Source organism: Typopeltis vanoorti, chromosome 10 (genome assembly GCF_054136105.1).
Source record: "Typopeltis vanoorti isolate ZY-2024b chromosome 10, IOZ_Tvanoo_1.0, whole genome shotgun sequence".
NCBI classification, from domain to species: Eukaryota; Metazoa; Arthropoda; class Arachnida; order Uropygi; family Thelyphonidae; genus Typopeltis; species Typopeltis vanoorti.
In genome coordinates this window covers 75793079-75819727 of record NC_143558.1, presented here as the reverse complement: position 1 = coordinate 75819727, position 26649 = coordinate 75793079, and the positions used below count along the sequence as shown (strand labels likewise).

At 35.5% G+C, this 26649-nt stretch overlaps 1 protein-coding gene across 5 annotated transcripts in view; it reads right to left on the bottom strand.

Moving 5' to 3' along the window:
* Positions 1-26649, bottom strand: part of Bili (FERM domain-containing protein 8 Bili) — a 360304-nt gene that overhangs the window by 298337 nt on the left and 35318 nt on the right. For all 5 annotated transcript variants that reach the window (XR_016548904.1, XM_090398633.1, XM_090398635.1 and 2 more), the window contains one exon: positions 6291-6530. Coding sequence is in view for 4 of the 5 variants with exons in the window: in XM_090398633.1 (XP_090254759.1) it covers positions 6291-6530 (240 nt within the window). In the remaining variant the exon portion in view is untranslated. The remainder of the gene's footprint in view (positions 1-6290; positions 6531-26649) is intronic.

Below are 26649 nucleotides of genomic sequence, written 5' to 3'. Positions count from 1 at the left end.
GCAGGATAAAATTGAATTTCATATTGAAAAGAATAACATGTAAGAAAGTTTTAAAGCGAATAAAAGTTGAGCAGCTCTCAGATGTAAACTGTAGACTAAAATACAGAAATATTATTGAAAAGAAAATGAAAGAGTTTGAGAACAGGAATCAAACCTTGGAGATTCAGTGGCAAACTCTGAAGGAAACATTGATTGATTCTGCCAGAGAGGCATGTGGTGAGGTTGTGTGCAAAGATAAAAAAAATCAGAACTCCCTGGTGGACACAGGAAGTTAAAGAGGCAGTGAAGGAAAAGAAGAAAGCATATCAAAAGTTCCTGGCAAATAAGTCAGCTTTTACTCTTACAGAATACAGAGACAAATGTAAGAAAGCTAAACAGTGTGTAAAACTAGCTAAACAAAAGTCATGGGAGGACTTTGGCAAGAATATAGAAAATAAATATCAAGAAGGTGGCAAAATATTCCGGAGGTTGTTGAAGAAGCTTAGGAATGGAGGAAAGAGTGCTGTAAAAGGAATTAGAGATGATAAAGGTGAAATGAAAACAGGAGAAAAAGATATCCTTGAAGTATGGAGTAATTACTTTGAAAAACTGCTAAATGAAACAAGCAGTGATGACAGCACAGTGATAAAAAACACTGACCAGGCATGCAGTCAGGAATACATATCCATACTTGAAGTAGAAAAAGCCATCAAAGGCTTGAAATGTGGAAATGCAGCAGGAGTAGATGATATTCGACCAGAAATGCTGAAGTATGGTGGTATAAGAGTCTTACAGTGGCTGCACTGCATAGTTCAGAAAGCCTGGACAGAGGGACGAATTCCCGATGATTGGAGTAGAGCTCTCATAGTACCCATATATAAAAAGGGAAATAAAACTGAATGTGAGAATTACAGAGGTATTTCCCTACTGAGTGTTCCTGGCAAGATCTATGCAAGTATACTTGAGAAACGGTTGAGAAGAATTGTGGAAGAAAAGCTTGGTGAAGAACAAGCTGGATTCAGGCCAAATAGAGGCTGTCAGGATCAGATCTTCACTTTACGACAAATAGTCGAGAAAGCATGGGAATATAACAAAGATCTGTATTTAAGTTTTGTCGATTTGGAAAAGGCATATGACAAGGTGCCAAGAGAGAAGCTATTCAATACGCTGCAGTTATATGGTGTCAATGGGGCATTATATCAAGCAATACTTAGTCTTTATTTGAGTTGTGAGTCAGCAGTTAGAATTGAAGGAAGTACAGGAAGATGGTTTAATGTTAAATCTGGTGTGAGACAAGGATGTACATTATCCCCTCTGTTATTCATTATCTATATGGATCACATTATGAAGGAATGTGGTATTAAACCTGATATCAAAATTGGAGATGTTAATGTCAGCTCTTTGCTTTATGCGGACGATGTTATACTTCTAAATAAATCCGCTACAAGTCTGCAAGATTCTCTGACTAAATTGAATAGCTGTTGTAATAGATATGGTATGAAGGTCAGCAATAAAAAGACAAAGACAATGAAAATAGGCAGAATCATTGAAAATGTCAACTGTGTTGTGAATGGAGAACCTGTGGAACAAGTAAAACATTTCAGCTACTTAGACACAATTTTTACTGAAGATGGTAAACTAAATATAGAAATAGACAACAGAATCAGCAAAGCTGGTATCGTGGGAAGTCAATTGAATAAATTCATACGGAATAAGAAAGAAATTAGTCGGAACACTAAATTAGCTGTATACAAGACTGTGTTCAAACCAATTTTAACTTATGGATCTGAGAGCTGGGTCAGAAGTAAAACACTTGACCAAAGACTAGAGACTGCAGATATGAGAGTCCTGAGAAAGATTAGAGGCGTGAACAGATGGCATCAATGGCAATATCATATTAAAAATGAGGATATTAGGAAAGAACTTGACATTGTCAGCATCCAGGAATGCGTTAGCAGAGCTAATCTCAGATGGTATGGTCACTTAAATAGAATGGGAGAGGAAAGATTAGCAAAACATGTGTTCTCTGCCAGATTGGCAGGAAAATGACCCAGAGGAAGACCAAAATATAGGTGGATTGATACGGTACAAAGTGCCTTAGACGATAGAAATATAAGATCTGATAATGTTGGAGTCTTGACAAGTAACAGACTGATTTGGAGGAAAATTGTAGATAGGAAGTTAGTAATGATGTAATTTTTTCATGTAGTACTGTCATATCCTGTACACCCCTTGAGGGTACATGGCAGGAATTTGATGATGATGATGATGATTCTACAAGTCTTCTCTACCATCAAATTTACTCCACACATCAAAGAATTCACACCTATTTTTTTCTACACAGCCTGCACATTGAATTGTTTGCTATCGTGGCTCCTCCTTCTTAATTCATTACCATATCTCAGAAATAAACTAATTATTTTTACTTCTCTACCTTTCTTTCTTGCTTCTTTCATATCTTCTCTCATACTATATTTGTCACCATTTAAATCATTAGTTCAGACTAGCCCTACCATTTCTTTTACTTTTCTTTCCTGTTTCTCAATTACCTTTGTTACATCCATAGGGACTCCTTTATTAAGCGCAAATTTAATTACCAAATCACCATACCATATGACTTATTTTTTTCTTATATTTCAATCGATCTACCTTGTTATTATTATTATCATTCACTGATAACTTATAACTTTCCTTGCTTTCCTTCCTGTTATTGTTTTTCCACAGATTTTTTTTTTTCTGTCTTAGTTCTAAATATTTTCCTGCTTTCTTCAACTCCCTGGTTGATTTTTGAATAATTCCTTTAAATCTTGAAATGTCATACGTTAACTTTTCTTTGTTTATGTCATCAATATCTTCTTCTTCTTCTCCCTTCTACATGTTAGGCCTACTGGCCTGTTACAAACTATCTTAAGTCCTTCTAAGTCATACCTGTCCCAAGGATAAGGTGACTAGCTCTATGTCTCCAAATATATTCAATGGCTGTAGCTGAGTGTGTTCACAGGGCTAGTTTGCCTGCTTGCGAGAGGAAACCCCCCCCCCCAGATAAACTGGGAATAAAAACCCTGCTGTCCATGCCCAAGACTGGCTAACTTGGCTATGTCTGAGAAGATCGCTCCTCACATTGGCATAATGGGAATCGAACCCAGGGCACTCCTTTCCCGGACATATGGTTGCGAAGTGCATAGCTGCTAGGCTAACCATGTGGACTGTCATTGATATAAAGATTCTAATTTCTGGGTTTCACACTATCATTAATTTAACAATGTGTCTTAAAATATATTAGCAAATGTACTGAATACAAGAAAAACAGTAAAAAGAACAATAACACAGGCAAATCAGCAGGAGAACATACATAATTAACAAACAAAAATACTACTAGTGAGTACTACTGCAGACACTGAGTTGTGTTGTGTGAAGTGCCTTCCTACTATGAATCCTTATACTCCTTGGAAGGACTGTATAATAATAATTGCTGTCCTGTACACTGCTCAGATATACCTAAAATAGCAAAATGCCAATGAAGGTCCACCAGCCTAATATCTACACCCACTCTTTGCAACTTAGATATGTAATGCACAAGTCATTCAAATGCTTTTGCAAAATCCAGAAGTATCACAGTATATTATATATACATACCCTTTTGATTATTCTGTTATAAAATGTAAACCTATTACTGAAACAAAACTATCATTTAAAATCCATGCTCATCTTAAATACTCTTATCTTCACCTGTCCAATATAAGCCCTATTAATAACTGAAATACACATTTTTCATTTGTTTCGATTCCTCAAACTACCACCAAACTTGGTTACAGTTTGATGACTCCATTTTATAATATTTTACTCTCTTTTTTTCCTTAGAGAACTTCCAGTTGCAGGACTTCCATTGAACAACTCAATGGCATTTAATTCTCTAATACATTCCCTTCAAACACATGGCAAAATCTCATTCCCAATGCTTTGTTCATATCTAAAAGACAACAAAATATTCTAGTTACATCCCACTTTTGTAAGAAGTCATAAAAATGACAACATTTATCCATCAGTTGAGAAGACTACAATTCAAATCAAGTTAGGAAAAAGAAACCTCTATGAAGAGGTGCAGAGCTTTCCTCCTGTGAAATCATATTTTTCTCCCTGTAAAATGGACAAACTAGCTGTGAACACATACACAATAAGGGCTCTATTTGCTAAGCCTATAAGGCCTTAGATGCTATGATTAACTTGAATTATGGAGGACACTAATTCCAACAAAACCAAACCTAAATACATCTATTTATTAACTTTCAATTCCTTAAGGCTTTCAGTGATAAGAATATCACCAATAAAGTGTCATTAAAGACCTCTAAACTATGTATTCAAATTAGCCATCTCAGACCACCTTCTCCATCCAACAAATCAATTTAATTTCAAAATTAAATTGAAATTCAAAATTAAATAGACTTGGCCAAGGCCTAACAGGATCTGATGGTGAATGAGGTGTCAACAGTGCCACAATTCAGTGAGATCAATCATGAGGTACTCAACTGAGAGGTGATCAAACAGAAAAGGTTACAGTCAAGAAGGGATGTTTGTGGAACTATAAGGTGAGTGATTATAGAAACTTCTGCAGTCAAACATCAATATAATACTTGATGAACTGAGAAGAAAAGAAGCTGAAAGATATTGGAAACTGGTTAAGCCACATCTGACAGAAGCAATGTATGACTGCATACCAAGAGTCAGGCAAATAAATAACATAGGTGTGAAATGGGTGAACAGTGAAATGTGATAGTAGTGTGAGAAAGTAAGTAGCTATGGAGAAGATATATGATAATAAGTAATGATAAGATGCATGAGACGTATAAAACACTGGCTACAAAACTGACCAATATAGTAAAGAAAGAAAAACACAATATCAGAGGAGATTTGGCTAGAGCCAAAGATGAAATACAAAGGCACAATGGGAGAGGAAAGACCAGAGTCAAAAGATATATAAAAAACTCAATATTTTATTATTCACCAACATTTGAAAGAGTAGGAAGAACACAATTTCCAGGGATGCTCATTCCCCACCCTCTCAACCTCTATGCCAAGCATTATATTAGGTACAGCAAATGCACACTATCACAAACACTCCATAATGAAATGATGTGCTGTGATGAACTATGGAAAAGAACTGACCCAAGTCCTATAACGCAATGCCATTTGAAACTCACTATTCGCCTGTATTCTGAAACCTTTATTTCCTATGGGTGAGAAAAGCTGGCTCATACTCATAAGGCTCAACAAATTATGGAAAAGTGTATCTGCTCTCCAGCCAAAAAGGTTGCGGGTTCAAATCCTGCCATGGGCATGGATGTTTGTGATTATATGTGAAAAGTGGTGTTGGGAGGTAGATGGCATCGGTGTAGATGATGATGCCGTTGGTAGTTGTGGTTCGTTGTAGTGGATGGAGTGAGTGGTGGAGATGGAGAGTTGTAGAGTAGATGCCCTCTCTCGATGAGTTTTTAAACTCCCTGGAGGTGTCACGTAATAATAATAAAAAATAATAATAATATGTCCCAACAAGTCAACAGGAGTCCATAAATAATTAGGGATACTGGGAAATGATTATAGAATTTTTTTTTTAGAAATAGAATGCTTTTTTTTTTATTAAATAAAAAAAATAAAATAAATAATTCTATTTTGTCCAATCTACAGCTACTCACCAGCTAGCAAAATCACCTTGCCACTGGCAAGTTGGCAAGTGTATTTGTCGAGCCCTGCTCATAACTAAAGAAATTCAAAATACGCAAAATATCCCTGTTGTTCTAGAGAGCATGAATGAATTTAAAGTTTTAATATGGCACAAATGTTGCTCAATAAGTGAGATCCCAATGACCTGTTGACTAAATGACAGTTTATTAAAATAGTAATAATAACAAATACAGTATACAACAGCAAAAGAAAAACCTTCAGTGGTATGATGAAGAGTTCTCAAAGGAAAAATGTCCATGCAGAAGGTGGGTGGATGATATTTAAGAAGTATTAATAAGATGGCGGCTACTTTGTAGGAAAAAAGCAGAATATCAAAACAAAAATTTCTGATTTATCAAAGGCAACTTGGAACAGATGTCTTAAAAAATAAATGAATAAATAAATAAAAGCATGGCAGATAAGCCCAAACAATCAACTATATTGGAAGTTGAAGCAAAATGGATCAACTTAAAAATATCAACTAATTATACAATTTACTAAATTATTCTTTTAAATGCACACATTAAAATGATACTATTTATAATTCTTTTAAATATGTTAATTTAAAATCAATTTATTTTTTAATTTCTTACTGTTTTGCTGAATTCTGTCAACACTGCCACCATTACCAACAATGCTGCCTCCCCCTGTTGCATCAACCCTGTTATGCCACCCATCAGAACTGTTAGAAGGAAAACATGGCTGAGGTGGCTGATTTGTCTCAGGATGGTGAGGAATGTATTCAGGATGAACGGTTCTATAGTTAAAGGGATAAGGACGTGGAAGTTCCCATTCTGGCATTCTTGTCTCATCTTTTCTTCGAGGAGAACATCCTTTGCAAAACAGTAAAAGAATTTCGGATATTAATTAAGTAAAAGGTGCTATGAAATATACAAATAACACCGAAAATTTTAAATTACACAAATTCATTCATTAGCAAAAACAAATTTTATCTGTAAGTATTAACAATGGTGGCAACAATTAACAAAACTATAAATTCACACAGATGCCACAATATACTGTGGCATAGATGTGAATTTATAGTTATGAATACTCCACAGGTTTACAGGTCATTTACACACTCTATATAAGAAACAATTAACAAAGTATCTCTCAACTAGAAAAGTTAAGTACTAACGGTGCTCATTTTTTAATTATGTAACATTATTATAGGATATTAAGACAAAAATTAGTGCTATGATGTTCTCAAAGCCATTGCAGGTCTACTCACATGCTATTCACCAACAACTCTTCATGCAAAAAAAAAAATCTACAAGTCACTCTTCTTCCTTCTTCACACTCATTTACACACTAGCATTCACAACACATGCTACTCATCAACAACTCTTCATGTAACAAAATCTACAAGTCACTCTTCCTTCTTCACACCATACCTCATCATCATCAATTTTCTGATATGTACCCTCAAGGAGGGTTCAGACTACTTTGTCAATGCTACATGATTAAGTTTATATTATTATTAATCTCATATCAGCAATTTTCCTTCAAATTAGCTTATTACTTGTCAGCACTCCAATATTGTTGTATCCAACATTTCATGCTTCTAAGGTACTTCTGACTGAATCTATCCACCTATACTCTTTGGCTCTTTTCTGCCATTGAAAAACACTTGTTTTACTAACCTTTCTTTACCCATTCTATTTAAGTGGCTATACCACTCTAGATTAATTCTACTCATACATTCTTGAATGCTAACAACATCAAGTTCCTTGCTAACGTCTCAATTTTTAATATGATTATGCTACTGATGCCATCTGTTCACTCGTTTAATTTTTCTCAGAACTCTCATATCTGTGATCCCTAGTTTTTGATCAAATGCTTTATTTCTAATCCAAATGTCAGCTCCATTACTTAAAACTGGTTTGAGCACTGTCATGTACACTGCTAGTTTGTTTTGGGCTAATTTCTCTCTATATAAATTTATTCAATGGCTCCTTGCCATCTAGCAATGCTGATTCTGTTGTTTATTTCCAAATTTAATTTGCTGTGTTCACTAAAAACTGTGCCTAAAGAGCCAAAATATTTTTCTTGTTCTATAAGTTCTCTATTGAGAATGCACCTGAAGTTTTCTACATCCTGCTTATTTTCATAGTTTTGGTCATTTTATAGTTTATTTTCATGCCAAATATGTTACAGCTGTTATGCAATTTAGTTAAAGAACCCTAGAAACTTGCACTGGACATGTGTTTAGTGGTACAACTTCATCTGCATAAAGAAAGGGCTAAGTTTGATATCTCCAATCCTAATATCTAGTTTAATGCCACTTTCTTTCATAATGTGATCCATATAGATGATGAATAAGAGTGGAGATAATGTACATCCTTGTCTTACCCCTCATTTTACATCAAACCATCTTCCTGTATTTCCTTCAATTCTAACTGTTAACTTACAACTTAAATACAGACTATGTACTGTTCTGTATAATATTCCATTTTCCTTATATAATTGTAGAGTTCTGAAAAGCTTTTCTCTGGGCACCTTGACATATGCCTTTTCCAGATCTACAAAACTCACATACAGATTCTTGTCATATTCCCATAATTTCTCATTTGTCATAAGGTAAAATATATAGTAGAATACTTAATGAAAAAATGAAATTTTACAGTGAAAAAATATTATTAGAATGTCCAAGTGGATATAGAAAAGGACACTCTATAATGGATGCAGCTTTTTGTTTAAAACTACCTATAGAGAAAAGTAGAAATTTAATTTAAAAACTCATCTTTTGTTCATAGATTGAGAAAAAGCTTTTGACAAAGTAAAAAAAGATATATACTGATAGATGCATTACATGCAATATTGAACATATACATAGATAATGAAAAAAAAATGACAAAATTGTCTGAAAAACAATCTATAAATCAAGAAGTAAGAGAGGGATGCCCTCCATCTCTGCTTTGCAATATTTATATCAATGAAATATTAATACAGTGGAACACCTTAAACAATCCAGGTGTAGAAATTTACTGGAATAACAAAATAAATATGCTATTATTTACAGATGATCAGATAATTTAAACATTATAGTAGAACAGTTTGGAATGAAAATATCCATAGATAAAACTAAAACAATGGCATTATGTGGACAAACCAAGGTTAAAAGTAAAACAGTTATTATTATTATGATTCAGGCCTCCGTGGAGTCAAATATATAATTGGTAGCATAGCTAAGTGAAAAAACTTCCATCAGCTTATCTCTAATCCAGAGAATTTTAATAATAAGATGTGATATCTTCTGGCAACTGGCATATGGAAATATGACTTCTCCATTACTTCCACCTTAGTATCATCACCTCTGGGTCTGGCGATGAGACCTCAATGAAGGTCAAAACCGGTCTAGATAGTGATCCTTCCCTTAATGCATAGCATTATACATGTCCACAAGGAGATGTGTTTTGCATTATGGGATACTAAGGCAGGTGATGAGAACTTATACCACCTTTGCCACAAGTTGCCCCAGTCCTGAAAATACTTCAGATGCAAACCTTGTTTGCTTACACTTGGATAAAGTATTAAACCAAATATATAATTGGGAGTCAGACTCATCACTGGACACCCATCCTAGAAAACACACAGTCTATCATACCACTCGAACTCAATGACCATTTGTGCTCTCACTACTATCGGGCAATGTATTCCACGGTTAATAAAATAATAGAGCAGATAAATATTTTCAATTATCTTGAATGCAAAATATCATGTGAAGGAGAAAAAGACAAAATTGAAAACTTCAAAAATTTTTACAGATCATAGGCCGGATAAATAGAACACTCAATACAAATAGTGTACAAAAAGAAACACGCTTGAAAATATAATTCTTTAGCAGTGCCTACATTACGTGACAGCGAAATTTGGGAAATAAACAAACAAGATAAACAAAGAATAAAAACAAGTGAAATGAGATTCATGAGAAGAACTGCAAAATACATACTATTAGACAAAAAAGGAATAAAGATATATTAAAAGAACTAAAAATAAAATCAATAGAAGAAAAACAACAATTCCAAACAAAAATGGGTAGAATATGGCTAACATCTAATATCCTAAACAATTAATAAAATATAAACCAAATCGAAAGAGAAGGCTGGGTAGACCTCAAAAGAGGATATTAGATAAATAACTAATGAGACTGGGACAGACCAGTATGGTATTTATCTGTAATTAGTATTTTGATGATGATGAATAATGAGCAGTTTTATCAGTAGAATAAAATAATTTTTGCTACATATGTGTAGTTTAATAAGATGAGGCATTATTCTTGCTAAGTGATAAATTATGGGAGCACAAAGTCCTCTTTTGGACTGCATAGGAAGTTAGATTCTTTAAATTCTCTGAAAGTTTTTGTTTAATCAGTCCGAGACAGAATTGCTGAGTTGCTTAACTGCAATAATGTAATTACTTGTTCTGCATGATGTGGGCTAAGGTCTGATTTTATGGGAGTTATCATTGGTCAGTATTTTCTAGAAAAGTAGCGTCTTATTATGATAGTGTTGTGTCAAAGATTTGATGTAGTCTGAAGTTAATGGTTGGTATATGCTGATGATTGCAAAAGAGAGGTGTTCCTTTCGGAATTTCAGAGCTATTGTTGACACCAGACTGTTTTGTAATGAGTTCAACTTTCTTCATTAAACTTCAGCAAACAAAGAATAAAAACAGGTGAAATGATTCATGAGAAGAACTGCAAAATATACATTATTAGAAAAAAAAAAAGGAATGAAGATATTTTAAAAGAACTAAAAATAAAATCAATAGAAGAAAAACTAAATAATTACAAACAAAACTGGACAGAATATTGTCTTCTTTGTGTCAGTAATGTCATGTTGATGTGGTACTTTTCTAGTTCTGCAATTTCAATTTCCTTTCCATTAATACTCCTTATATTGTTGGTTCTAATTTTCAGTTCTTCTGACATTGGATTTTTTTGTTCTTCTTCTTTTGAATGTTGAGCTGAATTATTACGTGACCACCTCCAAGGGGTCCAAAGACTCATCGAGGGAGGGCACCTACTCTACAACTCTCCATCACTCAATCCACCAACTACAGCGAACCGCATCATCTACACCAATGCCATCTACTGCCCACCACCACTAGTATTTTCACAGTCAATCACAAATATTCATGCCCACAGAGGGATTCAAACCTGCAACTGGAGAGTGGATATGCTAACCACTCAGTCAACCAGGCCTGCAGAGATGTTATTTCTCAAGAGACTTCTATGATGAGTCTCTTGACTCCATGGAGGTTTGCTGATAATAATAATAATAATTTACATTTCCTTGACCCTTCTCCATAACCAACATTCTAGAGGCCTGACATTGTTTCAGTTACTCATCTCTGGATCTTCAGCAGAGTTCCATCATCACAAGAGAAACCAGGAAATTAAACATAGGTACAAGTGTAGTCTGAAGAAGGTTCTATATATTGAAAGTTTATTTTTCACTTGGTTAGACTATAATAAATTTAGTTTAATCCTTTATCCAAGTGTGAGCAAACAAAGTTTTTGGGAGATACTGGGATAGGAGTGATGGTATCTTGCTCCACCTTTGCTACGAGTTTCCCAGTGTTGTACTACCTTACCCCAGTCCTGAAGATATTTTCAGGTGCAAACTTTGTTTGCTCACACTTGGATAAAGGATTAAACTAAATTTATTAAAGATTCTATATAGTGGTACACACACCTACTTATCTCTATCTGTAAATTTTTACTATGCATCATTTTAAATTTAGATCTCTGCTGACCATTTAGTTTATTATTAAGTTTGCTTATGTGAAATTAAGAAAACCATTGACATTATGTATTCATACAATAAAGAGCCAAGAGGCTATTTTTTTCTGGCGACGTAAATTAAGTTAAGGGGATACTTAAGGTTAAGGAAAATATATTTATCATGTATTCATTCTGACAATTCATATTAACCATTGTTCCATGATTTTATGTTTTGCAGGAGGTCGCTGATATGATCATTAGTAGCTATAATAAGAGTGTCAATATATTTATCAAAATGCACTGCTTTATGAGAAATGGGATTGAGATTTTTGACTCAATCTTTGATAAACAGAATTTGAAAGGATTGAAGATAAACATGGAATTTACTGGTAAACCATGTTTGTTTATTAGATCATTAAATGTACAGAAACCTGCAGGGAAGAACAACAGATACAACAGCTGAAATGTATATCTTTTACAAACTTAAAAGATAAAGAACTAAAACATTATCACCTCAGAGACCATTTCAATAAAAATTGAAACAGAATCTTCTAATGTAAGACTATATGTTGTTTTATTTCTATGGTAGTTAAAAAATGTTCTATGTAAAATTTATGCAAGCATTCTTGAGAAGAAGCTGAGAAAAATTGTGGAAGAGAAATCTGGAAAGGAACAAGCTGGGTTCAGGTGAAATAGAAGCTGTCAAGATCAAATTTTCACTTTATAACACATAGTTAAGAATGATAACTAAATAATTAAGGAATTGACAGCGTACACTAGAAATATAAATTAAATCAACTTTAATATATGCTTTTCGATATTTCAACAACATCGTGTTGCCATCTTCATGGGAACTTAAGATAAAGACAAGTGCACGTGCAAATGAGAAACAAAGCGAGGAAGCTACTGTTTTCCTAAAGTCCTGAGGGTACCCCCTGGTGGGCTATATTGTGTGTTCTTGGCCTTTGGGCTGAAGTTCTTCTGATATATATGTTTCCCAAATTTGGGGCAGTCTCATGCATCCAAATTTGTTAAGTTTTGGCATGTTCCTAAGAACTGAGGCTGATTCCATGAATAGTCTTTCATATTTGAACTTGCTGTGGTGTATTACTGTGGCTTTCTTCCACCTTATTCTGTGGCGAGTATCCAGAGCATGGTCTGCAAGCCCAGAGTGGCTGTACTGGTGAAATCAGATGTAGTCCTTGTGTTCTGAGATTCTGATATTTGCTGTCCTGCCTGTTTAGCCAAAGTAGGGCAATTTACAGCTGCAAGGGACCTGGTATACATCAGGTAGGTCTAGGGGAAGTGATTAGTCTTTAGTGGAACAGAAAAGGGATGCAAATTTTCTATATGGTCAGTAACAAGAGTTTGTCATGTTTTTTTAGGATTTTGTTGATTTTTTTTGAGGTGCCTCGGATGTAGGGAATGGTGATAGATTTAGAGTAATCTTTTTTGTGGATAACTGGTTTTAGTATTCTTTGGATTTTTTTTGGGGGGGGGGGGAGGGGGTAGCCATTGGCTGAGAAAGTGTTAAGGATGTGATTTAGTTCAGTAGTTAGGGCTTGGTCATTTGAACAGATTAGTTTTGCCCTGTTGAATAGTGTCTTAATAACTCCATATCGTTGTGAGGGGGGGGGGGGGGGTTGGAGATTGTATCTGCCTGTATGGGTGGGTTTTCTATAAATTGAGAAAACCAAGGTTTCATCAGGTTGGCAGGTGACTAGTGTGTCTGGGAAGGGGGAGGCTATTGTTTTTCTCTTTTTCCAGGGTGAACTTGATTCTAGGGTATTGGTTGTTTAAGTCTGTTAAGAAAAAGAGGAGTGTATCTGGGCCACGTGGCCAAATAGCGAACACATCATCAACGTAGCGAAGCCATATGGTAGGTTTTGTGGGGCAGAGTTTAAGGCTTTCTCTTCAAAAGTGTCCATAAAGAAGTTGGCCAAGGGTGGGGAAAGTGGTGAACCCATGGCTGTCCCCTCTACCTGTTTGTAGAATTTTTCCTGCCAAACGAAATAGCCTGAGTTCATTGTGAACTGAAATAGGGCTGAGATATCGGGAGGAAATTTTGGTTGGATTAGCTCTAAGATTTCTTTGAGGGGGGGGGGCATTAATGAATAAGGAGGAGACGTCAAAACTGATCATTATGTTGGAGTGTAAGGTTTTCTATACTGGCTTTGAAGTGGGCTGAGTTTTTTATGTGTGATGGTGTGTTGCCAGTATAGTGTGAGAGCACTTTGGCTAAATATTTAGCTAATGGGGAAATCAATGCCATCCACTATGGGACGTAATGGCACATTTTCTTTATGTATTTTTGGAGCCCATATATACTGGGGGGGGGGTCTAGAGTTATATGGTTTTAGTCTGTTAGTAATCTCCATAGGCCAAGAAGTGACCTTCTTAAGGAGCCTATGGAGTTTTCTAATTTGTGAGTTGGTGGGATTGTATTCAATGGGAAGGTAAGTAGCTTGATCTAATAGTAAAGCCTTAAGCTTACCTGTGTAGTCATTATGAGTGAGTACCACAGTGGCATTCCCCTTATCTGCTTTGGTGATAACTATTTCTTTTGTTTTTCTTCAATTCCTGTAGAGACTTGTATTCATTAATGGATATGTTGATTTTTGGTGGTTTTGCTTTTGTGAGAGCACAGGCTACATCCAATCTAATATCGTTGCGATGTGGTGTGGAAGGTGGTGAATCCCCGTTCAATCTGGATCATTAATTCATCGGCCGGTAATTTCCTAGGAGCAATGGCAAAGTTGTGACCTCGTGACAGAGTGTTGACTGTTTCAGGCTTCAAGATGATTGAAGAAAGGTTAACTACAGTGTTGGTTTGGACGTCAAGTTCTTTAATTGATCAAACTTGTCGATTACTAGTTTGATACAGGAGATTACTAACAGACTAAAACCATATACCTCTAGAACCACCCCCGTATATATGGGCTCCCAAAAATACAAAATAATTAAAAGAAACACACATATTAACCACAGTGAAAATTATTTAATTGTAAATATTTCATCCTAAGTATCTTAGGACATCATCAGTACAGTAGTTTAAACAATAATAGGAATAACATACAGTTAGGGCACATGATTACAATAGAATCTCATTAAACGTGTTACAGAAGTTAAAAAAAAAAAAAAAAAAAAAAAAAAAAAAAAAAAAAAACCTAATAATAATTATTTTGCACAATTTTGTATGACAATTTACCATACTTCAGGAATAGTAAGAACATCATTGCGGTTTAAACTTGGCCTGTGTAGTAGGGCTTCAGAACTTTCTTTATATAAACGTTCATGTTTATATAAAGATCTACGTAAAAGTTTAGACTTTTCCCAATGGATCCTATGGCTTGGATTTTCAATTCCGTGTTGAGAGAGGACAAAATTGACCTCTGTTTGAAGTAGAGTGATGTGGGCACACTTCAAAATGGAGACAAAAATGGGGAAAAGGACAGTGAAACTTATTTATGCTTATGTTCCCATAGAAGGTCCTTCTAAAGAAGAAGTGGAAGATTTTTTTTTTTTTTTTTTTTTTTTTGAGTCATTAGAACAGGCTGCTGACAAAGAAGTCTGTTCTAAAGCCTGGAAAAAGTGGCCCTTGTTCTGGATCTATATAGCAGAGTAAGAAATTAATCCCAAAAGGCGTATAGGAACATTTTGGGAAAATTTGGAGAAAAAGGCAAAACTAATAATAATAGTAGGTATTTGTGATTTCTGTTCAGGATATGGACTATACATTACTAACAACATGTTCCAACATAAAGATGTACACAAATTCACATGGAGAGAAGACACAAGAAATAAGAAAAGCCTCATTGACTATGTTGTTGTTGATAGTGATATCTTCATGCTGGTTCAGTATAGAAGAATGTATTCAGAGGATTTGAACTTGGAATTGACAATTACTTATTTCTAAGTAATGGTCAATTACTTAGAAATAAGTAATTGACCATTACTTAGAAATTAATTAATTTCAAAGTAATGGTCATTAATTAGAAATGGTCAACTAAAAATGAATATCACTGAAAAGAACAACAAGTAAGAAAGTTTTAAAAAGAATTAAAGTTAAGTAGTCTTCACAGGTAAAGTGTAAAGACTTCACTGTACAAACATCATTGAAGAAAATTTAAAGCAGTTTTGAAAACAAAAATCAAAACTAGGAGTCTCAGGGGCAAACTCTGAAGAGGACATTGAGTGATTCGGCTAGTGAGGCATGTGGTGAAGATGTCTGTAAGGATAGAAAAGTAAGAACCCTATGGTGGACACAATAAGTCAAAGAAGCAGTTCTGGAAAAGAAAAAAGTACCCCAAAAATTCGGACCAAATAAGTCAGTAGATATCCAAAAGAATACAGAGAAAAACATAAGAGAGCAAAGTTAAAGTAAGTCAGAGAGCTAAGTGTGTAGAGTAGCTAAACAAAAGTCATATGAAGACTTAGGAAATCAGCATCATCATCATCAAATTCCTGACATGTACCCTCAAGGGATGTACAGGATATGATAGTACTACATGAAAAATTTACATCATTACTAACTTCGCATTCTACAATTTTCCTTCAAATCAGTCTGTTACTTGTCAAGACTCCAACATTATCAGATCTTATATTTCTAATGTCTAAGGCACTTTGTACCGTATCAATCCACTTATATCTTGGTCTTCTTCTGGGTCGTTTTCCTGCCAAAGTGGAAGAGAACACTTGTTTGGCTAATCTTTCCACGCCTATTCTGTTTAAGTGACCATAACACCTGAGATTAGCTCTGCTAATGCATTCCTGGATGCTGACAATGTCAAGTTCTTTCCTAATATAATCGATTTTAATATGATATTGACATTGATGCCATCTGTTCATGCCTTTAATCTTTCTCAGGACTCTCATATCTGCAGCCTCTAGTCTTTGGTCAAGTGTTTTACTACTGACCCAGCTCTCAGATCTATAAGTTAAAACTGGTTTGAACACTATCTTGTATACAGCTAATTTAGTGTTCCGACTAATTTCTCTCTTATTCCATATGAATTTATTCAATTGACTGCCTACCATACCAGTTTTGTTGATTCTGTTGTCAATTTCCATATTTAATTTACCATCCTCACTAAAAATTGTGCCTAAGTAGCTGAAATGTTTTACTTGTTCCACAGGTTCTCCATTCACAACACAGTTGACATTTTCAATGATTCTGCCTATTTTCATTGTCTTTTTATTGCTGACCTTCATACCATATCTATTACAACAGTTATTCAATTTACTCAGAGAATCTTGCAGACTTGTAGCGGATTTATTTAGAAGTATAACATTGTCCGCATAAAGCAAAGAGCTGACATTAACATCTCCAATTTTGATATCATGTTTAATACCACTTTCCTTCATAATGTGATCCATATAGATAATGAATAACAGTGGGGATAATGTACATCCTTGTCTCACACCAGATTTAACATTAAACCATCTTCCTGTACTTCCTTCAATTCTAACTGCTGAATTACAACTCAAATAAAGACTAAGTATTGCTTGATATAATGCCCCATTACTCCATATAACTGCAGCATATTGAATAGCTTCTCTCTCTTGGCACCTTGTCATATGCCTTTTCCAAATCGACAAAACTTAAATACAGATCTTTGTTATATTCCCATGATTTCTCCACTATTTGTCATAAAGTGAAGATCTGATCCTGACAGCCTCTATTTGACCTGAATTCAGCTTGTTCTTCACCAAGCTTTTCTTCCACAATTCTTCTCAACCGTTTCTCAAGTATACTTGCATATATCTTATCAGGAACACTCAGTAGGGATATACCTCTGTAATTCTCACATTCAGTTTTATTTCCCTTTTTATATATGGGTACTATGAGAGCTCTACTCCAATTGTCTAGAATTCACCCCTCTGTCCAGGCATTCTGAACTATGCAGTGCAGCCACTGTAAGACTTTTATACCACCATATTTCAGCATTTCTGGTCGAATATCATCTACTCCTGCTGCCTTTCCACATTTTAAGCCTTTGATGGCTTTTTCAACTTCAAGTATGGATATGTATTCCTGACTGCATGCCTGGTCAGTGTTTTTTTATCACGTTGCTGTCATCACTGCTTGTTTCATTTAGTAAATTTTCAAAGTAATTACTCCATACTTGAAGGAAATCTTTTTCTCCTGTTTTCATATCACCTTTATCATCTCTAACTCCTTTTACAGCACTCTTTCCTCCATTTCTAAGCTTCTTCAACAACCTCCAGAATATTTTGCCACCTTCTTGATATTTATTTTCTATGTTCTCCCATGACTTTTGTTTAGCTAGTTTTACACAGTGTTTAGCTTTCTTACATTTGTCTCAGTATTCTCTAAGAGCACAAGCTGACTTATTTGCTAGGAACTTTTGATATGCTTTCTTCTTTTCCTTCACTGCCTCTTTAACTTCCTGTGTCCACCATGGAGTTCTAATTTTTCTATCCTTGCAGACAACTTCACCACATGCCTCTCTAGCTGAATCAGTCAGGGTTTTCTTCAAGGCTTGCCACTGAATCTCCAAGGTTTGGTTCCTGTTCTCAAACTCTTTCATCTTTTCTTCAATAAACTTTGTATATGTTAGTCTACAGTTCACATCTGAGAGCTGCTCAACTTTTATTCGCTTTAAAACTTTCTTACATGTCATTCTTTTCAATATGAAATTCAATTTTATCCTATTCAAGACTAAATAGTGATCCCTTCCAATTTCAAATCCTCTGTACACTCTGGTGTCCTGCACCAGGGAGAAAACATCACTATCAACAATAACATAGTCAATGAGACTTTTCTTATTCCTTGCCTCTTCTCTCCATGTGAATTTGTACACATTTTTATGTTGGAACATGGTGTTAGTAATAACCAGTTCATGTCCTGAGCAGAAATCCAACAGGTATTTGCCATTATTATTAGCTTTGCTCTTTTCTCCAAATTTTCCCAAAACATTTTTGTATGTCTGACAATCACTTCCTACTCTGCTATTTAGATCCCCAACAAGGACCAACTTTTCCTTTTTCATTGTTTCAGTAGCTTTCTCTAGAGCCTCAAAAAATTCCTCCACTTCTATCTTAGTAGAACCTTCTGTGGGACCATTGGCTCAAATAAGTCTCATTGTCCAGTTCCCCATTCTCATATTTGCCCACACCACTCTACTTGAGACTGCCTGCCATGCAAGAAGATGAGCCTCGTATTTTGTGTTGAATACTATGGCTACATTGCCTGAATATAACATTTTGTATTTATTGCTCAGAAAGATCTCACAAGTTTTTGTCTTTTTTGTTTCAGTCACCCCTATTATGTCGATCTGGTACTTATCTAATCCTCAGCTAGCTCCATTTCTTTGCCATTCAGGCTTCTTATGTTGATAGTACTGATCTTTAACTCTGGTGATGCTGAGTTGGGGTGTGTTTTCAGAATTGTTCCAGTAGCTGACTTTTCGCTGTTCACCCTGGTACCCTGGCGAAAACAAAGGGCGCCTTGTTTAACTGGGCGACACCCCAGCTGGCATGAAATTTTGTCATGTTGTACCATCATTTTGTATTTTGGTTTAACCAGTAGGAATAAAATTTGGTCAGCTAAATCCCAAATTGCCAGCCCATCCTCGTTCGTTCAGTATCCAGGTAGATACTCAACAGGGTGCACCACGAGAAGGTGAGGATTGGACATTAGGTCATAAGCCCTGGTCGGTTCTCCACATTCCTTTAAAGGTAATGTGGAGGTCTCCTCTCAGAGAAAATAAATATAAGAAAGGTGGCAAAATGTTCTGGAGGCTATTGAAAAAACTCAGAAATGGAGGAAAGAGTAATGTGAAAGAAATCAAAGATGATAAAGGTGAATTGAAAACTGAAGATAAGGATATCCTAGATATCTGGAGTAAATACTTTAAAAGATTATTATATGAAACAAGCAGTGATGACAAGATCATAGTAGAAAATTTCCAAGAGGTGAACAGGAGTATATATATATATCACTATTTGAAGTAGAAAAAGTTGTCAAAAACTTGAAATGTGGAAAGATAGCTGGAGTAGATGATATTTGACAGAAATGCTTGAATATAGAGGTATAAAAGTATTGTAGTGGCTACACTGCGTAATTCAGAGGACCTGGTAAGGAGGTCGAATACCAGATGATTGGAGTAGAGCTGTAATAGTTCCTATACAGAAGACAACTTGAAGTAAAATCAGGTGTAAGACAAAGATGCACACTATCTCCACTTTTATTCATCGTCTATATGGACCACATTATTCTGATGCTAAGAATGCAAGAGAAAGATCCTGCGAGATCAGGTGGCCTGAATCAATGAGAAGTGCTCTAGAAGACTGAAATATTAGATATGACAATATTGGAGTGATGACAAGTAGCAGACTAATTTGAAGGAAAATTGTTGATAGGAGATTAATAATAATGTAAACTTAATCATGTAATATTGTCATAGTATCCTGTATATCCCTTGATGATACATATCAGTAAATTGCTGATGATGACTGAATAAGTTAAGAATAAAACTAACTAAAAATAGACTATTCATTGCATAGCCTGCTATGCTATGAAAACTCAATTAAAAATGTACAGGTGAGGGACATATATGTTTATATGAAGTGTAGCAATTGGAAGTGCTAGGTGACTTTAGATATACCAGTATTTAAGGTTTTGTTCTTAATGATAATGTAGTAATAAATGGAAGTAGTGTACTGGAAATAACTGGTTATCAGCAAAGAAATACAAGTAGTATGATTGAGGGAAAGAAGTATGTTCATGAAGAGTCATCGACTGCAAAATCGATGCATAGAGAGAGAGAGAGAAAGAGAGAAATAAAGGCAGAGAGAAAGAAAGAAAGTAGATATCATGAGGAGTGTGTTCATTCATTCATTCATTTCATATGGTGATTCAATGGCCGTGAGCCCTTTTAAGGGGAGGTAAGCACCATCTCAATCCCCACTATTTTAATCCGGACTCGGGACCGACATAGCTGACAATTCAGACCTATGGCTAGAGGGATTGTCTTAAGTATTCCTGACTGTATCTGTGTGTGTGTTCACAGAGCTGGTTTGCCTGCTTGCGGGATGAAAAACCCCCAGATAAACTGGGGGAAAACCCTGCTGTCCATGCCCAAAACTGGCTAACTTAGCTATGCTGAGGAAGATCCTTAAGCTCTTCACATCGTCGATGGGAATCGAACCTAGGACACTCCTTCCCCAGGCATATGGTTGTGAAGCGCATAACCACTAGGCTAGCCATATGGACAGGAGTGAAGGAGGATGAATGGAGAGAGGATGAAACTTGACATAAGGTTAGCAGATGTAAGGAGAATAAGAGAGAGAGAGAGAGAGAGAGAGAGAGAGAGAGAGAAGAGAGAGAAGCAAGAGAATAGCAAGCAAGGAAACAGAAAAAACAAGAATTCACTAAGAATAAGGGAGCAAAGGAAAGAGAAACAAGAGAAAGATAAGGAAGTGAGAATGCAAGGTGGATAAACCCAGTGAGCAATGGTAGTGTAAGAGGAACAAACGAAGCAATTGTGAGAAGTGTAATGTATGGATATTAAACTAGAAAGGCAAAGCTATTCTGGTAATGAAGTAGCCCCTTTATCACAACTAAGCTAAAACGATTAAATGGGATTTATTTTATTAAAGAAGGATTATCATTTTTGACATACTTGTGGGCATTTTTTGAAGATAAAGATAGCATAATACTTGGAACAGAACCAGAACGTCATCATAGCTGAGATGGTATATAATTAGAAGTTTTGAACATGAAGAACCAATAACAGCACATATAATTACTTATCAGAAAGTTGCAAAGCATGAATGAAAAACAAAAAAATTAATTAGCTAACCATGAATTTAAAAGAAGTGAAAATAAAGAATAAAAGGAACAATAAACTTGTTTTTTTTCCACAGCAAGCCAGCAACGTGTGCTGGCCAATTTCGTTTAAAAAACATTGTCAGATGTAGGACTAAGAAAAACTAACTGTGAGCTTGCCACATAGCTTTAAGAGATGATGCATTAAGAGAAGTTTGGTTCAAGAGTATCAGGGGGATTTGACTGGTTTCAGAGGAGCAGGAAGTAATTCCGTTTGGTTAACTGTCACGTGGACAAAAGTAAATAGAGTTGTTTTGCATTTATGGCATGTTGGGTAGTTCCTATCGCCAAAAGTTCAAAGCAACGTTATTTGGTAATTTTCTTGGAAATCAATAATGGTTACCTTCTTGATTTCAGGGATATATGTTTGGATTGTATTGCATGTAAGGATATCTCATGTTAGAGGCTTGTTGGCATGAAATAGCACTGAAAAAGGATTAAAAATAATATTTAATTCTTCCAATATTTTGTCTCAGTCACTGAGACATGGTCAGGGAGTATACAATATGAGACTTGTAACACGCACACACAAAATTAAGTGAAACAAGTGAACGAAAGACTAGAATCCTAACTAGATGGGGCACCCTCTGTAGGCACAAATGACAGCCTAGGATGCAAACTGGGATCTCATAGTATTAGTGTTCCCTATATATCTGTGCCATACGAAATCTGTGCACAATAATCCATTGGATTATTGTGCACAGATTTGATAATAAAACATCCTGGCTGACCTCTGCCAGCCAGGATGTAATACTTGAATCTACCATTTGTCCCATAAAAAAGTGTTTTTTATTTGTGTTTTCTCTTAGTGGTAGAAAACAAGTAGTCTGGTATGGGAATATTGCAATCTCGATAATGTTCAATTAAGTATGACTATGGAACAAATGGTGGATCCAATACAACAGGTATTACATCCCGACTGCCGGTTTCAGTTTAACTTGCAAACAATACTATATATAGCATAGTAATAATTTTGTAATAAAATAATTTTGTAGTTTGTTGCTAGCAATAAAGAGAATTTCATAACTGAAATATTTGAAGATACATTTATCAATTTATAAATGTTACAGGCATAATGAAATTTTAAGAATATATGCGATTTTGATATACTGCTTTTGAGAAGGTATGTGATTTAGGGCTGAGCAAATAGCCTAATCTATTAGTTGTTGGGGATACAGTTGAGAATTGGAGACCTCTTTCAGAAGTGTAATTTCTTGGTTGAAAATGTATCTAGAAATACTGTCTATACCACCAACAACAAACTACGAAATTTACTAAAACACAGAACCATAATAGCTCAAACCAATTTATTACTATGACATCTGCCAACCAGGATATATCAGGATGGAATATTTGACTCCACCATCTATCCCATAAAGTCATGCTTAATTGATCATTATCGAGATTGCAACAATCCCATATCAGATAACTTACTTTCCACCATTAAGAAAGAATACAAACAAAAACACTCCGGCAAAAACAAAAATCCCACCACCGAGATATCCTGAAAAGCAATACAATCCAAAACATTCCTGAAATCAAGAAAGTTACCATTATTAATTTCCATGAACACTAAACTAAATTACATTTCTCTGAATCTCTAGTGATAAGAATTACCCAACATGCCATAAAACACAATCTTGTCCTTGTGGAAATTAAAGATCCTATCTTGCCCTTGTGGAAATTAAACAAAACAAATTGCTTCCCACTTTTCTCATACCAATCAAACTCCCAGATACTCTTCAATCAAACTCTTTTTAATATATCATCTCATAAAATACTGTGTGTTCATTTCTTGTAGTGTTCAATAAACCACAGCTGGCATTTGAACCCAAAAGGTGAAGTATTAGTCAGAAGTCACTACTTCCTAATCTGGGGTCAGTGCTGGCACCCATCAATCCCTGAAACAGAGGCCATTCCTAAAGCAGAGGACAGTCGCTGCAGTTTATCTTCAAATATTGCCATCAACTGATTCACTGAACTGTCAGCCTGTATATCATTTTGCTCAATAATTTCTTGTATTTTTTCCCATTAGTTAAATAAATAAATCTCAAAATCTCATGACAAACTAGGTTTTCTTGGTCCTACATCTGACAATATTTTTTACATTAAATGGCCAGCACACTGCATTCTGCTGTAAATAGTTTTTTATTTTATTTTGTGTGTGTGTGTGTGTTCCTTTTGTTCTTTATTTTCACTTCTTTTAAACTCATAGTAAAAAAAAAAAAAAAATCAGCTAACGCCTTTTTATTCCCGTATATACGGGAGTAGGCGAGGCCATTTAGCCCTATCTAACTTTTGGAGACTGAGTGGGCAGTTCAATCTCCACTGGTACCCAATCAGAGACAGATGGCCCAAGGCTATCACTAATTAAGCGGTACGCAGTGAAGAGAGACGGCTCAAATGTGCCGCCATCTCGTGGTCTCTAACCCTAACACAATATATTTAATGTCTGAAATAATGTGGGTTCTACGGTCGATTTTCTTGAGTTTACAGGACGAAAAACCTGAGTTTCCGGGAGGAAAAACCTGCTTGCCCGTGCCAGAGATCGACTAACTCGGGAACCGGTCGAAAAAAGGCTTAGAAAAATTTCCTCTAGTCGCCGACTAGACTCGAAACCAAGACTTCCTTCGTGCGGCCTAGCGCGGTGGTGTGCAAACGCCACATCCACTGAGCTACACAGGCTCAGTGGATTAAACTCATAGTTTCTAATTCATTTTTTTGTTACTGGTTTTTATGTTTTATGGCTAACCAATAGGTAATTTTCTGCACAGTTATTGGCTTTTTGTGTTCAATACTTGTTTCATGCTGGCAGTTCCTTTAACATGTTCTTTTATATATTTATAACATGTGTAGGAGCCACATAAAAAAAAAAAATAGACTGAGGAGACAATAATAAATATTGGGTTAATAGGAATAATAACAATGCACTACTTTTCCTATATATAAGTATGAAGAATAAAGAGAACAAGTTTGTAGTGGCCATAAACTTTGTACCTGACTGATGATTATTGATATCACTGTGACATGGGTGACAGAAAATGATGCCCTTGCAAGAATAAAAGGGTGTAGTATGTTTTGACAGGATAGCAGAGGAAATAAATGATAGTGTGTTACTCATGATAGCTTGGCAATTTATATCCTCGGGGAAGTGAACTAGAAAGAAATGGCACTGATATCTTTGAGAGTTATAGTGCAATGCACCACATTATCACAGGATTTTGCTATAGGCCAGATTATGTAGAGAGGATTGATGATATTTAGATAAAGTAGCTTGTTGCATTGAAGTAAATGATTATATGGGAAATTTTAATTATAGTAATATGGAATAGATGGAAGTAACAGCATATGTATGGTAATAAAGCAACTCAATTTCTTGAATTCCTGAGGGAAAAATATCATAGGCAGCATGTCGATGGAAGAACCAAAAGAACAAGAGTTTTGGATCTGGTCATAGTATCACAGAATTTGACTGCAACTAAGATCCCTATTTACAGTTAATGTCAGTGGTCTTCATTTGGTGAGTGAACAGTCATGCATACAGAAAGAAGTTAAGTGGAATGACAAGGTAGGCAATTATAACTGCTTCAGAAACAAACCTGAAGCAGTACCTCAGATGGAAGAATTTAAAGGAAAAGAGTCAGTAGTGCAGAAGCAAATTAAGGAGTTAACAGCAATGGAAAATTATACTTCAAGTAAGAAAGAAAAGTAAAAGTAAAAGTAAAAGAAAGTAAAGCCAATTAGTGTAAAATGGATGGCTAGCAAAATTCATCAGGAAAAGAAACAATTATGGAAAATGTATAAAATGAGAAGTGAGGAAACATTGAGGAGTATAGAGCTCATGCTAGGAAAATGACTAGCATAAGAAGGAAGAGGAAAAATTAGAATGAAAGAGAGTTAGGAAGTTCTTAGATATGCAACCAGTATGAGACAAACTGTTTGCCAATGAATGTCCCTTAGATGTAGCAGGAGGATGTTTAACAAATAAGGATGCTGTTTAATGATAAATTTATTAGAGTATTTATAGAAATAAAACTTGATAAGCAGGTTTATTATAGATGGACAATGTGGAAGGATTTCAAGTAAATGCAATCAAACATTCAGAAAGTGGTGAAATTACATGAAATTTCATCACGTTTTAAGGGAGCATGCTAAGTAAATGACACTGCTTCAACCTAGTTGTTTCTTCAATGTCTTGCAACTGGGAAAAGTCCATAAGCAGTTTTTTTTTTAATTGAGCCCATACACAAGAGGCCGAAGGACCTATAAGCACATTAGTGCTGTGTGTGGGCTGTGTTTGAGGGCTAAAATGGAAGTTTATCGATGTTGTTTTTTTTTTTTTTTGAGTTGCAAGTCATAGTTGTATGGGAATAAGAGGAAGGCTGTTCCAGAGAACAGAGGGAGATGGAATAAAAAGGAAGAGGAAAAGCAAATTCAATGTGTTTGCAGTTGCACAGTAAATGAATGCTGAGCAGCTGCTACTCTTGTATTAACAGATGCAACAGAAAGTGGAGGAATGATGGTTACCAATTCACTGGAGCAGTGATCATGGAAGTAACAGTAGAAGAGACACAGTGCTGAAACACTGCACCTGTGAGATAGAGGTTGAAGTGAATCTGTAAGAGAGGGAACATCTATGAGTCTAACTGCTCATTTCTGAATGGCATCAATTTTAAAGAAAGTTGTAGGTGTACCACTCCAAATATGTATTCTAAACATGGGTGGATTTGGGATTTATACATAGTTAAGAGTTAGCTGGGTGTGAAATAGGCTCTTGAACAAAAGAGAATGTCAAGTTTCTTGGATCCTGAGAAGACTACTGATGTGATATATTTAATGTCAGGAAAGACTGGAGGTTAACCTTAGTGCAAGCAAGATCTGATCTTGTCTGGTGATTTGTGTATTACTAAGGATAAGAGTATTTAAGCTGGGATCTCTTTTGCATGAGAAAAGGCAAGAATGCGTTTTAGTGGCATTGAACATGAGAAGGCTGTCCCATTGAAGGATAGTCGAAGATCAATGTTTAAGGCCCTAATTGTAGATGATCTTGTAGCCTGTGATGTCAGAGCACTGCATTGTTCTGTCAAGTGGTTAGAATGAGTGGAGAGTACTTTTATCTGCAAAGTTGTGGATAGAATTAGTGGCTATTGTGAGTAAGTCATTTATGTACAGGAGAAAGAGAGGTAGGTGACAGGACAGAGTCTTCAAGCACCAGCATTGGTGGTGAAGCTTGAAAAGAGGGACTCCTCTACCATGACTCACAGAGAATCCAGAGAAACCAGAGAGAAAGCTGGTTATCCAATTACACAGGCAAAGAATGAAGGACCGCAATTTGTTTAGTAATCCTTAATACCACAGACACACACAGTCG